This window comes from Pogonomyrmex barbatus, unplaced genomic scaffold (genome assembly GCF_055798465.1).
Source record: "Pogonomyrmex barbatus isolate J1 unplaced genomic scaffold, ASM5579846v1 scaffold2, whole genome shotgun sequence".
Lineage (NCBI taxonomy): Eukaryota > Metazoa > Arthropoda > Insecta > Hymenoptera > Formicidae > Pogonomyrmex > Pogonomyrmex barbatus.
This window is the reverse complement of record NW_028297116.1, coordinates 4,329,545-4,346,119: the sequence shown is the minus strand read 5'-3', so window position 1 is coordinate 4,346,119 and position 16,575 is coordinate 4,329,545. Positions and strand designations below refer to the sequence as shown.

At 32.3% G+C, this 16,575-nt stretch overlaps 1 protein-coding gene across 6 annotated transcripts in view; it reads right to left on the bottom strand.

Annotated features, from left to right (window-relative positions):
- The window catches only part of spri (Src homology 2 domain-containing protein sprint), a 162,397-nt gene that overhangs the window by 70,670 nt on the left and 75,152 nt on the right, over positions 1–16,575 (bottom strand). For 4 of the 6 annotated variants that reach the window (XM_089077395.1, XM_089077394.1, XM_089077401.1 and 1 more), the window contains exon 3: positions 8,328–8,401. In XM_089077395.1, coding sequence (XP_088933521.1) covers positions 8,328–8,401 — 74 coding nt within the window. Of the gene's footprint in view, positions 1–8,327; positions 8,402–11,747; positions 12,084–16,575 lie in introns of those variants that run through there. The other 2 variants (XM_089077406.1, XM_089077407.1) reach the window with 2 other exon arrangements.

Below are 16,575 nucleotides of genomic sequence, written 5' to 3'. Positions count from 1 at the left end.
ATATACATATAATATTTAATTGAAAAAAAAAAAAATAGATACAGATCTTAGCACCGTTCAAAACAATTAAAAAATAATTTCTTTCAAATTCAACATATTTACCTAGAAAATATAATACTTTGAAAATTTTTGTGGACACGTTGAGCAATATTTGCTTTTCATTGCAGCTTTCTCATCGCTGATAATTTCGTTTCGGGCCGAAAGCGTGTGTGAATTTTTCTTTTCTGTTTCGCACTCTTCATTTCACGTCCGGTATAATCCGTGCAAACGAGACTCTGACGAACGCCGGAAATGACACGATGCGTCGGACTTGGAAATCTATTATCGGCAGAATTAGCAGTGCCTCGAGGCACGTATTCCAGCGACACGGGCACGCACCCTTTGTCTACCCCGCTAACGATATGGGGTAGCGGATAAGGGTGGTGTACTCGCGCAGTCCCCTCGGCAAACATCAGACTCGCGTTAGCCGTCAGAAATCAGGGGGATATCCGGAGAAACCGACCCGGGGAATCTCCGTGGTGCGGCCACGCCGTTATATCGAGTTTCCCGATAATTCGATCGTCTTCCTCTCTCGGCCGCCCGCTCAATTCGTTTCTCGCGAATCTCTATAGTCCGTTCTTTCTGCATCCATTTAATTTCGATTTTGATTTTTGTTTATTCATGTAACAGTCTAGACGTAAATCAGCTTTCGCGTCTAAAAAATTTAAAAAAATGTTCCAGTCCAAAAATACGGAATGGTTATCAACATATTTTAATTTGCACTTTGAATGAGTAAATAAATAGACACAAGTGATAAGTAACAACAAAGAATACAAACTCGTGTTTAAAATTTGTATATACATAACAATAAATTTTGTGAAAAATTTTGAAGAGCAGGAAGAAAAAAATAAAGAGATCAAAATAAGCACTGTCATCTGCATTTGGCATTTTTATATTAGCTTTACTTTCTTCTTCATAGATAGTTAATTCTACTTCCAAATGAATAAAAAAATTTAGGGAATTCTTAAATTTTAAATAAATCTTCTTTCTCTGCCGCATTCTCTGCTTCATTCTTACGCTTCTAACTTTTTTATCGAATATGTTTTTTATTATATTGAACGCGAATCTATATCTTATATCGTATTTCTACCTATAGACCAAAACTGCCAATGGCAGAAATGGGCTATAGGTCCCATAAATTCCGGACAGACGACGTCTGGACCGACGATTTCACCAGATGAACTGCTTCTAGGCGTGGTTATGCGGGTGCACACCCTATATACATACAAGGAATGGTAGTTCTGCCATGATAGTTCTCTGTAGTCCGTAACCGTCATGGCGCAAGATGTGAAGCTTCCGCAACTCCCGAGAGCATCGTAGCTCAAACTTGTTCCCGGAATTCTAAAGGAACATTCACTATATCGAAGCAAACCCAAGAGAAGTAATGCATAGTATGCAATGTTACATTACAAGAAATCCGAAGTTACTATTGCACTCTGCTCTCAATTTAATTGACAATAAAGCATCCCTAAACAAATACATTGTTGTCTTTTACTTGTCATTGTTTGTTGATTCATTGTATTGTATAAAAACTTATTATCCTTATTATTCTTATTTCGTAAGTATCTGAAATAATTTAGTATCAATCAGTCTTTTAAAAAAAATTATGATTGTTACGATTTATTAACGCATTTAGATATAATGTAAATTTATCAAAATCATAATATAATTTTGATTAAAAAATATAAGATATATAAAATGTATCTATAATAACAATTTTAATTATATATTATATATATATATATATATATATATACATATATTGTTTCTTTAATTATTAATAATATTATACAATATTTTTCTGTAATATATCCAATATATTTATATATTACTTTTCTTTAATTATAAATAAAGTTGTAATCCATTTTAAACGTTTATTTTAAAATACTTTTGGCTGTATTTAACTATTGGCTGTATGTGTAACGTAATGTCGAATCGATTTATCCCGTATATAAAGCGAAAAGCTATATATCTTCCTTGTACTATTTTATTTCACGGCTCGACGAAAAGAATTCCATTTTATCCAGAAAGACGAGTACCGAAAAAGTGAGGCGGTAAACACGTGTTTTTATGTTATAGCGAAAATTTTTATCTCCTTCCAAGTGCGCCTTGATCTCATCCAGTCTAACGCGAATCTAATGCTGCAATCGCACATCTGGAGCTGTCCAAGGGGATCGAAAGGGGGGAATTGCATTATTTTTCGACATCAAGATGCTGGATGGGTGGCGAACGCAGAAGAGAGGACGCGCATTAAAAGAGGATTTGCTGCACTCTCGAAATTCACGTCGGTCGAAATATAGCTCGTTTAATGGCTTGGGAAATATCCGGGAATGACGTGTATATGCGGCAGCTAGAGGAGAATGTGCCATTAGACTCGTAGAAGGTATTATTAAATTTTTAATGTCAAATCATTATTAATACTTGTACGAGGTCTCAATGCGTCTCAATTTCTAAAAATACTTATATGTAATAAAATATTGATAACTTTTCTAAAAATATTTACAATATTAAGTTAAGCATCTAAGAAATAGTTGATTTAATTAATAAAGAAATAAAAAATAAAAATGTAATAAATAATACAGAATAAGAATATAATATAATAAAACACACACACACACAAATAATTCAAATTCAAAATATTAATCAAAATAAAAAGTAAATAAAGATAATATATATTACAAAATATTACTTATATATTTGTCTATTTTTGTACGTTTTAGTTATATAAAATTATTTAATTATAAATAAATTTTTAGTAAGTAATTAAGTACTAGATTTAATAAAATATTTTATCAATATTGCTTTGGCTTAATTATATATATTATAATTTGTCAAATATCATAATATAAGTTGCATTAAAAAAAATGCATTTCAATAAAAATTACAAATATTTTTCTAACACTATTCTTTACTTGTAATGTTTATAATAAAAAATAGTCAACGCTAAAAATTAAGAAATGCCATCAACAAATCATACATAATAATGCGTAACATGATTATTTTAAAAAATTAGCATGCGGTGCATTAATTATGTCAGGGTCACATTAACAGTGCCAGAAGAAAGTGAGCCAGTTTGCGAGATCTCCAAAGTGTAAATAGATGCTTTCCCATACCTTTCTCTTCCTTTCTTTTTTCTTTTTTATCTTTTCTTATCTCTATCCGTATTATACTGTACATATCGTATTATATTATATATTTTATTATCTCATATTGTAATAATAGATTGTTTCTAAAAGTATTATATATATATATATATATATATATATATATATATATATATATATATATAATAATTAATACTTAAACATCATTAAGCAAATTTTTGAACAATATTTTTATCTACGAGAGGCAATATTAAAACAACAAATTTTAATTATTCTAAAATGTTTATGTATACGTTTTTTGACAACGATGTTAATTATGAATTTTTATGTTATCTCTTATTACTTTCTAGCTTCTTTATATTATTTTTTTATATTTATAGCATTTTATTTTATTTCCGGACTATTTTTTATTAATATTCTCATTTATATTTAATTATATATATAATTCTTTTATAATAAACATCTCATTAAGTAAATGTTATTTAGCTAAATTATTCTACGCTATGCAGAAATAAACGTTACGTAATTTTCTATCTTTGTCTATCTTTTAGTATATTCTTCTTTTTGTCCTTCTCTTTCTTTGTATCAAAGGGAACGAGAAGAATAGCTCGTGGCTCCGAGAAAAGTGAAGGAAAACTTTTTAGTGAGATTACTAGCCGATAATAATTCAACCGCGAGAGTCGAGGTCGGAATTTCATTTCAATTCTGCGCCTTGTCCCCTCATTCTCACCGCCCCCTTGTCGGAGGCTGCAAGTGACAGTGGCGCGGGACTAGTCCGGAAATCTGCTTATGACGTCGTTGATCAAAAGTCTACAGAACGTCTATATTACAAACATCTCGTTTCTCTTGACAAATAAGAATTAAAAAGTTTGACAAAATAAAAAAGAAAGTTTATAACACTGGATTATATTTTAGAAAATTAGGAACATTTATAAAATAGAAATTTCGAAACGTAACCATTTTAGACAATTTTTGAAAATTAAAAAAAAATACTTTTCATACAATAAATTCTAATAATTAAATTTTTCTATTAACGACAAATGATAAAATCATAATAACATATTAATTATTAAAAAAATTTTGCGCCTCCTACTTTTATTAAACGGCAAATTTTTAAGTAAATTATGTTGTGAATTATAATAAAATCTAATTTATCAATTATAATTCTCTAAAAAATTTGATTTAAATCGATCTCAATGATAAGAAAAATGTGTTTTTTTTTTTTAATTCTTTTCTCTTTGTTTCCCCTTTCTCTCTCTGCTGGAATATAAATTCTATGATTTTATATCTCTGCGTCTGCAATAATGCAAAAAGTACAAGAAAACAATGGCGAAAAAAGTTTCGCACTTGTCACGACGGCCATTTTTTCGGAAACACTCTGTTCCTTTTATTTTCGTTGCCACCCTGTTGAAAACATTGGTTACCACATTCGAATTTGACGAACAAAAGTGTCGGACGTGTCGGGAACGGAGAACGACATTTCCGGGAAACGCGAGAAAAAAATGGGTGGAGCTTGATATTTCGGAGAACGATAGGGGAGAAATTGGAAATTTCGTTCGCGTAAAACACATCGCGTCGCATCACTCATCCAGCCGTCCGGTTAATTTGCATATATACGTACACTTTTTACCGATATGAGACTGTAAACTAAAAAAAAGGATCCGAACGTTTCCGGTTATTCCCGTCGCGTAACGCATTTATCGCGTTCAAACATTGGCAACTGTGCTGAAAAGTAAAATGAAATATATAAATTACTCTAAATAAATGTCAAAAGGATGAAAAACTAATTTTTATAAGATGAAATATTTAATAATAAAAAATCAGGAATATATTTACTACGGAAAAGATATGCTTTTTAAAAATATGTAAGTTTCTATTTTAAAAATTATTTATTTTATAATATATATGCGTCTTAAGTAATTCTCTACAGTAAATCATTAAATTACAACGAATCAAAAGACACTGGTGGTATTTCGTTGCCAAATTCATGCGCAGCGAAGTTGCGTTGTTATTGCAACATTTTAATTGCTTACAAAAATTATTACTATGATTACATAAATTGTGTTAATTATTATATAAATATATATAAAATAAAAAAATATTATTGTCAATAATAATATTACATATAAATACCATTTGATTGATGTAAAAACATGTATTTCGACGCGATTTGATAATCTAGACAAGATGCATAAATAAGAGCGAACATTAAACATCTGTTGTGTCATTTTTTATAATGACAAAGTGATGCTTTTTGCCTCAATTACGTACATTGAGTAAGTCAAACGTTGTAATAAATAATTTATACCATGAAAAGCATACACATACAACACATACGCAGAAGACTGGAAAAAGTGTTCGAACTTTCGTAATAGTAAGAAAAAAAGAATGAGAAATATGCGTATCTTGAAGAAAAATTATGGAAGTTTTTTACGCGAAAGAGCTTTCAGACGATGCGAGATTAATAATAAATGCACAAACGCTAGACGCAACTTCAGCAAAGTAGGAGAAAGGATGCATTTTCGTAAGTGCAAAGTAACTAGAAAATTAACTTTAGAAAACTTGTAATAGCGAAATATGGATAAATTTTCATTGTTTCATTGTTGAAAGTAAAGTCACGTAAAAAATAATTTAAGAAATTGTAGCTAATTTTAGAATTAATACATATATATATGTATAATTTTTGTTTAATATTTAAAATATAAAACGAAATATTTAAAAAATAAAATGTTTAACTATATTTTTTCAAAATATATTTCAACATATTTCAGAATATATAATAATATTAGCTTAGAATTAATGTTCAAATTTTGCTATACATTAAAACAATAAATCCAATATATTTACTTAAAAATATATAAACTTATTATAATTCTTTCATGACAAATAAAATTATTTCTAATATTACATTTTAATTATAATTTTCTTATATTATCTCTTTTCGGATTATGTTATAATATTCAATATATAATTTATCAATAATTGGATAAATTAAATATTTCAAGTAAAGCTGTTTTAACATTGAACTAATGTAAATATTATAAATATATGCAAAATCGCTACCAAGAAACGACCTAATTCGTGACATGTGTTCAGAATTAGTGTCATAATATTATGCATAATTGCTTTTCCGTTGCCAGCTGTCCGCTATTTCAGCACTGCCCTTTGATAATGTTCATATTCTTAGAAGATTATAACGAATTTTTCTTAAAATAAATAATAAAAATGCATATGTGAATTACATATAAATGTATACCAACAATATCAACTTTTTAAATAAATATTATTTTCAACAGTATATTGAGGAGTTACGACTCCAAAATTTTTGCAGATAAAATTTAATATAAATATTTCCTCTCAAAAATTAAATTGAAATTAAATTTAATAGAAACCCAAATGTTTATACACTTTGACAAACTTTAAATTTAAAATTAATTTATATGTATACTAATAAAACATGTTTTTATTAATATTTCTGTATTTCCATATTTTCTATATTAAAATATGGAAACTATGAAAATCACTTTTGCACATTTTACAAAATAATATGTTAATATTAATTATCGTAATTTAAACATAATACATTATTAAAAGTAAAACAATTATTTTGACATTTATATGTTTATATAACTTATATATATAACTTATATATATAAGTTATATATCTATATATAACTTATATATCTCTTTTTTAACCGTTTTATAATAGAATAAAATAGATGAAAATTGATAATATTTAAAATGCGATAAAATTAATGTTGCGATCTAATGCCCCACTTTGTAGACAATTTGCCTGAGATATGTATATATAATGTATCAGATGAAATATATATAACATTGTTCTATTTAATTGTCACAGTTAATCACGTTCATCGATATGGAACTGAAGTTATGCCAAGTTTCAAACTTTGGCGTGTTCGGACCCCTCTGAAGTTCTATTGAAATTTTGCGTCCTTTCAGGAAGACATCGTCCATCTTGTCTTTGAAGTGAATAGAAGGGCGTACTCCCCAGATGTGTTAAATTTTAAGGTTTAACCCTACTGTGTATACATAGGAATCTATATCTATGCATCTATACATAACCGTATTCTATGTAAATATTCTATATAACGGGTGACTCAAAATAAAGTGCCTAATTGCTTTTTTAAAAGAAAGATGTTAAATATTCAATTATTATAAATATTATAAATATTAATATATTAATATATTAATATATATAAATATAAATTATATAATATTAAATAATATAATATTAATATATATAAATATTAAAATACAATTATAAATATAATTGTATTTTTTGAAAATTATATTTTTTATAAATAAGATATTAATAATTGCTCAATTGCGTACAACAAGCAAAGTTTCCTAACCTTTTTATTTCTGCAACAACGCTACATATTCAACGTAATTAATTTTTTTCGATGATAATTTTTTAATATAATTAGATACATTGATTATCAATGTCTGTTGCTATAATTTGTCCATATTAACTTTTTCATTAATATAAACAATTAAGATTTGCATAAAACTGCGAATTAACGCATTTTGATTTATAGCGATTGTAAAGCGTATAATGAATATCTGCCCTCCCGGTATAATAATACCCAGTGTTCTATGTAACATCTCGAATATTGGTAGGTGCAACCTCTCGTACATCACGAGGAGGATTCCGCGCGATATGGAAATTATTCGCGCGAGATTTTCGTCATAAATTACGGGAATTAATTCGATTTAACCTCCACCGCACGTGGCAAGGATGGTTAATGTGTTTCCCCCTCTTCTTCTACTTTATGCTAGACGTCAAGCTTTTTTTCCAGATACATATATCGTAGAATCGGAGATCAACAGATCATACATGATCAAATAGTTATTTTTAGATACTCAATATTATAAAATATATATCTATAATTGGTTTCTTTTAAATTTTGATGTGGCATATTAATTTGAAAATCAGATTTGTAGTATTCAAAAATTTGCACGAAATGCCTAGTTCCAAAGTCGAAACAAAAGCTTCTATTTTGTGTGATGTAATTAATCAATTTGCAATAATTTAAAAAAAAAACGGTTTGTGTAACAATTCGTCATTTCGCCATTAATCAATCGATCTAGATTTCGAAAACGGCGATTGTACTTGACCTTGTTAAAAAGAAGCCGAAGAAGAAAAGAAGAAAATGCACTCACCGTTCGTAGGAATCCGAGGTCGTGCAGAGCTCGCTCAGCATGCAGTCCAAATCGGTCGCCAGGGAATTAAGCAGCTGAAAGACAAAAGCGTAGAAAGGGGTTAGGGTCAGCGAGAGAGAAGTCTAGTTTGACAATAGGTCATCATTCTATCAACTAACCGTCCAGCCGATCAATAATGCCGCTTACATTCTAAAGCTTTGTAAAATTGTCATTGCGCGAATTTTAATCTTTCAATGCGTTTAAAATTAAATAACATCCATTAATTACATTAAAAGTATCTTTCTCAGTCGTTTTCAGTCAACTTAAATATTTCACTAAATTTTAATATATTACATATTTTTTTCTCTTTTCTAAATTATGCAAATTAGATTAAAACTTTATTAAAATAAGGCCTGTTTAAAAAGAAAAGAATTATTATGTTAATTATTAATCATATTGCACGTGCATCTATAAATATTTTTGAGACACCTTGTATAGATATGACGTAAAATTGTGGCAATAATGATCGTCGCAAGGTTTCTCGCAGAGACTGTTCCTGTCGTCGTCGCAACGTAGCAAATTGCTCCTGTATTTGCATTGCGTCGGCGAAAATCGCGAGGCCGGAAAATTAGAAGGTTTCCGTCCACGAGCATTTTCGCAGAGTCAATATTGAGCGTTGTGAGGGAAAAAGATCCGATAAAGCTTCCGTGATGGTATCATACGCAATAAGATTTTACACACACACACACACACACACACACACACACACACACACACACACACACACACACACACACACACACACACACACACACACACACACACACACACACACACACACACACACACACACACACACACACACACACACACACACACACACACACACACACACACACACACACACACACACACACACACACACACACACACACACACACATGAAAGTTCCATGTTCTTTATTAATAATTCGAAATGTATTATATATAACTCAATTGTTTACAAAGAAAACATTAGTTTTATTCGGTAATACATTTCAAATATTTCCCTATGGAAATTAATGAACATATAGATATTTATATTATACAGAATTATTATATTATATTTATAGTATATAGAAATATTTATTATAACAAAAAAGAAGTAAAATTTATTTATCGAAGATTTGTATATTTGTCATTTGGATAACTTGAAAATTTTGTTATTCCGCGTATATCATTGATTATTATGTTTAGAATAAATTTAAAAACAAATAGAGGATAATGAAATTAATAAATATTATTCAGAAACGAATATCCCCAACTGGTACTGCGACAAGCTTCTTTTTTAATTGCAGCTGCAAACATCGTTAGCGGACCACAACCATTCCGACTCGTATAAAGTGCATACTTGCGGTACACAAATAATGCGTGCGCGTAATTTAAATGCGTGTTTCCCCTCCTAGGAGAGGGAAGTTGTCGCGGGAATGAGCTCGAAGGGTCATCGCGAAAATTGTAATTGCAGACTACCATTCCCAATCATGTTCCAATCAACTCTCTCCCACTTTCTCTTCCCTCTCCACCATTGATAGATAGAACGAACCGCAATCTGTCAGTGCAAGTATTGGTTCCCGTTTGTGACATTGCTACTGTCATATCATTCTATGTTTGCGAACCTGCGCTCTTAAAATTTTCATCCTGTTATATCTGATGGATGGTTAAACCACGCCAAACTCGTGACTGCTGTCTCACAACTTCAATATAAAAAGTTGAGAAGTCGAGAAGTTGCCGGCAAGACAATTTTCACTTTTGAGCATATCGCGTCTTATACATATTTTATTTCTGTCATTTTAGATAATAAAATATTTTTAAAATATTTCTAAAAATATTAAAAATTAAGACAGTACTACGATCGGTATAAATATTTTTAAATAATAATCACATCTAAATAATTATCGACAATATTTAATGTACTTTAATTACTTTAAGTTATTTATGAATTTACTGATTCGGCGACTTAACTTTTTAAGTTTTCATTTTCATAATTATCAGTTGTGAATTTATTGTAATCTCAGACAAATTAACCTTGTTACCTGTTGAGTGTTCAATAAGAAAAATCGCGAGAAATAATAAATGGTACGTCAGTGAGAAATTTGACAAGTCGAGAATACGCCACGAGACGTGCGCCACGGTATACGTATCCAATGTGCAAAGTGTATCCGTTATGTAACCACGTGGCGTACTCGCTCGTGTGTATTTGGCGTGAGTCACGGGAGCCAGCGGAGCGTGAAACCCCATAGAGCGGCGAACCGGCCGAATATTCTGCCTGTCGAAGTCGAAGCTCTCGTCAGAATCGATAGATTCTCGCGAGACGTGCCGAGAAAGACGACGCCGCCCGCGAAAATCACTGTCGTTGATCCAAGAAAGCGTAAACTTCAACCGATCCATAGAGGAATCCATAGGAATGATGGCCTTGACGCTCGCTTCTCAAAAGAGACAGAGTAAAGAGCAAATCCGCGGCCGATCCGCTTAATTGGACACGAATAATAGGGTGTGTACGTGATCTCCGACAACGCTTATTTAAATTCCAATGTGAACTCGCGATACGAGAAACGTACGTATATCGCGAATGGAATATCGCGAAACGACGTGATGTATTTAATATTTTAATTATATGAAATAGTACGTGCCTGGAAGTTCGAAAACTCGCGGCATGAAATTCATTCAGATGTTCCGACCATAGGCTGATTTAATTAAACAAACGACGAGATCGAGTTAAACGGTATCCGCCGTCGTTACGCAACGTGTTGCGTGCTCCGCTTCGCCGCTTCTTCGGCAAGCAACGGCAGCGGCCGCCGCAGCAACAGCGACGAGTGCCTGATTGGATCTAATCCGTTTAATTCGGGGAATGAGTTTCAGTGGACCATTTTAATTCGAGTCCGTCGCGTCGCGTTTGCTCTCTCTCTCTCTCTCTCTCTCTCTCCCGCCTGCCTCTCGAGTGCTCTTCTTAAACTCGAAGCCTCGAGAGCGCTTCAGGCACGCTATCCAGATATTGAACAGCCTTTTACATTCGTCCCTTAATGATCAACCGGAAAGGCTGATCTCAAGTTTTCAATCTCAAGAGAATATGTTACGACCTTAACGGAAGTTTCTCTACTTTGATTTCGAGTTTCGGGCTCGAAGTTAATTACTGTAACAAGAAACGAAAAAATTTACGAAAAGGTCTCTTCTGAAGAAATGTTAGGATACTCGGCTAGATTACGAACGCAGTTACACAGCTGCACTTCTAATCTGGATGGAAATTTTTTTTTATTTTAATTACTTATTTTTGAAATTGATAAATTTTCCCTGTCGAATCGAGGCAGCGGTTTCTTTCATTAAATAACGCAGACGTATCTCGTCCGTGACATCGGTCGTGACCGATAACGCAATGTGCATTTAATTCGGACGGATTTTGTCGCACCTTTATCAGTCGTGTCCATACACGTACGTACTAACTCTCTGTACCTCTCGTGTATCTCTCCGTTTGCGTATTTTCCCAATCGCGCCTCGATGTTTGCGGAGATGTGGAAGAACAACGGCGATTAGATTATGCAGCGACACGAACGACGAGACACAGACGACGAATTAAACGGGTTCTCCGGGCAGCTTGTTATCGTTAATGGACAACACGCCGACCGCATAATGCACAACACCGGGACGCACTGTGACCGGAATCACGTCAAGGCAGGAACTCGAGCGGATAGCGGATTCAAACGCGAATAACAACGAGTAAGAAGAGCCCAAACGTACGGCAAGCGGAGACACGAAGACAAATAAACGTCGAAGGCTCGGGACATCCCAGCTAGCGCGACATGTGTCCGCCGCAAAAGTCCAGTGTCCACTGTGACGTTGTCGTAAGAATGTGTTTAATAGGATCGCGCCGACGGGAACGAAGGCTACTGGGTGTCTCGGAGAAAAGCACAGCGTATTCGTTTGTTCTATAAAATGGGGAATTGGAGGAATTGTTTCGGATCGATCGAAAATTATTGGAACTTGTCCTCACTCATCCGCAAAAAAATGATAAAAATTTAAATTTGTACTTATATTCGAATAATTCTAAATTACATACAATATCTGTAAAAAAAGCTACGTTTTTTAAATTTTACGTACTCGTACTTCCTCAATGTATATGAAAAGAGAAAAAAATTTTTTTTTTTTAATTAATGTAATTAACGCGTATTTACTTTGCTCTTCTCTTCACTATAATTATATCAAATTATATGACTGGTTTCATTATTTGAAATAAAAAATTATGTGATATTCTTTTTATATTCATTAAAATAAACCAATATCTTTTGAAATAAAAATTTAATGGAAAGCGATCTAAATTTATTTAATTAAGCTTACTAAATTAGAAAGTTAAAAGATTTTTTGCGTTTCACTATGCATAGTGTCTTTTGTCTCGTGTATTACTCGTGTTTGAGAAAGTATAGACTGATAAAATATATTGAAAGTTTCCTTTCTATTATTTTGCATTAATAAACGTTATTATTAATTTCTCTGCATATATCCTACATTTCCCATGAAATGCTTCTTATAATAACTGACAAGATTCGGAATTATTTATTAATCCACAAATTCAAAGTATATTTTTTTATCACATTATTCTTCTTAAACTTCACGCTTCAAATTTTTTACACGCACACGCACACATTCACATAAGGAAAAAGTTCATATAATATCGTTTATGTACAAGACGATGAAAATTAACACTGGAGGGTAAAGAAAAGATACCGAGGTCTGATGAGAATAAGAAAAAAGACGGCACGCGCGCGACACATTTTTCGCCCGCGGAAACGTGACTCTCACAAATCGTCGGAACAACTACGCGTTTTATCATTACGGCTTTAGTACTGTCGATTTCACCTGCTTCAACTATCGGAACACACTGTACACGACAGCTGCGGCCGATCGGTCGCATTACGTGTTCTCCTCCGCTCGCCAGTTGTGAGATGATAAGGCCACGGGAAAATATATGTGTGTGCGTACCTTTGTTGCACACACACACACACACACACACACACACACACACACACACACACACACACACACACACACACACACACACACACACACACGCACACGCACGCACACGCACACGCACACACACACACACACACACACACACACACATATTTACGGCCCTGCAACAGTACATGGATGAAGACGCTAATGTGAAAGGGTGTAAGTAAAACGGATGCGGTCCGGCGATGTCAAATAAATAAGAACGTCCAATCACGAGCTGACACACATACCCGCGCGCGCGCGTGTGTGCGTGTGTCTGATTAAACATTTAAGTAACACAAACATTTCTATATACAAGTTTTGCTGACATTAACTTTCCAAGAAAAGTAAATAGAAGAATAGATAGAAAGATAGAATAGAATAGATAGAAAGATTAGAAAAGTATAAATTAAGCTTAAACTAGAGAAATATAAAACAAAGTCTTATGAAACAGTTTTATGAAACAAATGAAGATGAATAAAAAAATATAAGAGAAATAAAAATAAAGATATCTTGTAGCAATTATTTTTATATGTATTTTTTATTTTATTTCTTTTTTTTTTTATGATTACTTTTATTTAAGTTCATCTTCCAAAGCGTTATCAACGGAAATTCTTTATTTTATTTGACAGATCATTTGTTTTAATAATCTAAGGATAAGATGGGTTGTTCCTGTGCATTGTAATACGATACTATTGGTGGGCTTAAAGCATTAAGCATTAATCTTACTAAGCTTAACGTGTCAAGACCTTTTCATTGCTATGCATGTACACACATATAAAATGACAATTGTAACAGCTCATACGTGCATTCCATAAAAAGCACCATAGCCTTTCTTTAAAAATTATCGAATTTCTGTTTTATGATTAAAAAAAAAAAAAAAATGCATCAATCTGTATCTGTAATAAGTTGTTTTAATAAACTTACAATGACGCGCCATATTCCTAACAAATTTAATCATTAATTTCTTTTGGTTACCGGTTATTTAACTACACGTAATAAAATATTTATATCATATATTCATGTATGAAAAGCTCGAAGTAGAAAGAAGACACTTATTCATTTATATAATTTAAGAGGCAGCGTATAACGTTTAAGTTTAAATCGCAATGGCTCATCGGCGAATACGATCATCCAGTCCGTATAAATGAAGCAATCGAAATTCTCAACAAACTTCCCGAAAAGGGGCGAGCGTTGCATTGCCCGGAGAAAAGGAAGATCTGGAATGCATCCAATGAACACGCACGCACACGCTCGTACACAATTGTACGCGCGTACCTATATGGGACGACTATAAATAAAACTGTCAAAATGTGCCGTGCGACGACAAACCCGATTTCAAATTTGCATCTCGTTTCGATAACGATCGTCGGCCTCTGTTGCTACTTGAGAATATGCAAGCACGGCGGGATGACATTTCTCACGATCGAAACGCGCGGTTTCACTTCGACGACGACCGGCGTTCCATCGTCATCGTCATCGCTTCGCGAGATACAAAGTGCGCATTTTCGCACCGCAAATCGGTGCGAGCATCGTGAACTTTACCACTCGCGAAGCAAGATGAAAGATTTATGCATGTACACTCATAAAAAAAAATGACAATTGTAACAGACCGTACGTCCGTTCCATAAAAATCTACGATATACTTCTTTTAAAAATTATGAAAATAAATGATGATGATTAAAGAAGCGCATGAATCTAAATTATTTTAATAAATTTATAACGGCGTGTCATATATTCTTGATAAATTTGACGATTAATTTATTTTATACCGATTTTAATTATAATGTAATAAAATATTTTTGCACGCATTACATTTCGCATCGATGTATGTAAATCGCATTATAAATTCTGCATATTTCTCATAATCAAAAACAATTTTGAATCAATCTATAATTCGCGACACAGGAAAACGCGAAATATCCAGGGAGATACTTTTGAAGTCTACGCCAATAAAAATCGTTCTTCTTTCCCTTCAATCATAAGAAGAAACTTACTGTCAGAGAAAAATGAAGTTCAGAGAATATCCAAGTTGTCTCCTTCAATTATCCTTTCTCTTTCGCTGTTATCTTCTATTATGCCACCGACAATCATCCGGTACACTACTACACAAGAACATCACTGTCTCACACCAATTTTAAAATTTCAATCACCAATTTACACTGTTTTGCGATATTAAAATGCTACGATTCGCAGATAAGAAATCCCTCGCGCGGGACGAGAAATAATTTCATACGTCTCTACAAAGCCGAAAAAAAAGACGAAAAAAAAAAAAAAAAAACAAGGTGATCTTTCCGCCTTGTCTCGTGTCTGTTTGCGTTTAATCTCGTGTAGAATTCAAGTGACAGGAGCGATTGCTTGGTGACATTTTCCGCGATTTAACTGGTTTCGCTTTCTTGTACATCACACGGAGTTATCTCAAGGTGTTAGAATGTACTACATTGTTTATGTTATATTATAGAAAAGTTGATGTAGAATACATATAATTAAAATTATGTATTATACGTACATATATATATATATATAAGAAAGAAATGCGATTTATTTTGAATTTATTTTATGTTATTATCATCTGCTTTGTGTTTTTAACATATAATCGGTTTGTATTACATGCCAGAAGTTTATTTAAATGTGAATATTAAAATATGTCTATAACATTATTTAACACGTGCCATGGGTGACTGAACTTAAACGTGAATGTGCAAGCACTGACTGCCACCTGGGAATCGATACTCGACTACCAGAGTGGTAACTGGTTGAATTGCTATAGCAACATCGGATCAAAACAGAAGAAGTGTATTTAGAATGTGGTATGCTAATAACGAAAGTAGAGAAGGGAGAAAAAAGATACAATTCCATGACTGGAATTCGGATTGATTCTGATCGTCCCAACTTTGATTTATAGCGCAGACACAAGAAAGCATATTTTATCTGCGTGAATTATTAAATAAATAAAATTATTAAATATTTGATTTATATTTTAATAAATCTAAATACGCAATACTTGCTAAAAGTTCAATTAAAGAATCAATTAGAAAGATATTATTACAAATACAAATAATTTTAATAGATATTTAAATAGATATTGGTTAAGAAATATTATAATAGAAAAATGTAATCAGTATATATGGCATTTATAAATACCCCATCTTTTTTCCTATTACTATATTTATCAGTAATATTTCTCACAAATACTAATACTATAAATCTACGTAGAAACATTTCAATATTACAAAATCGAGAAT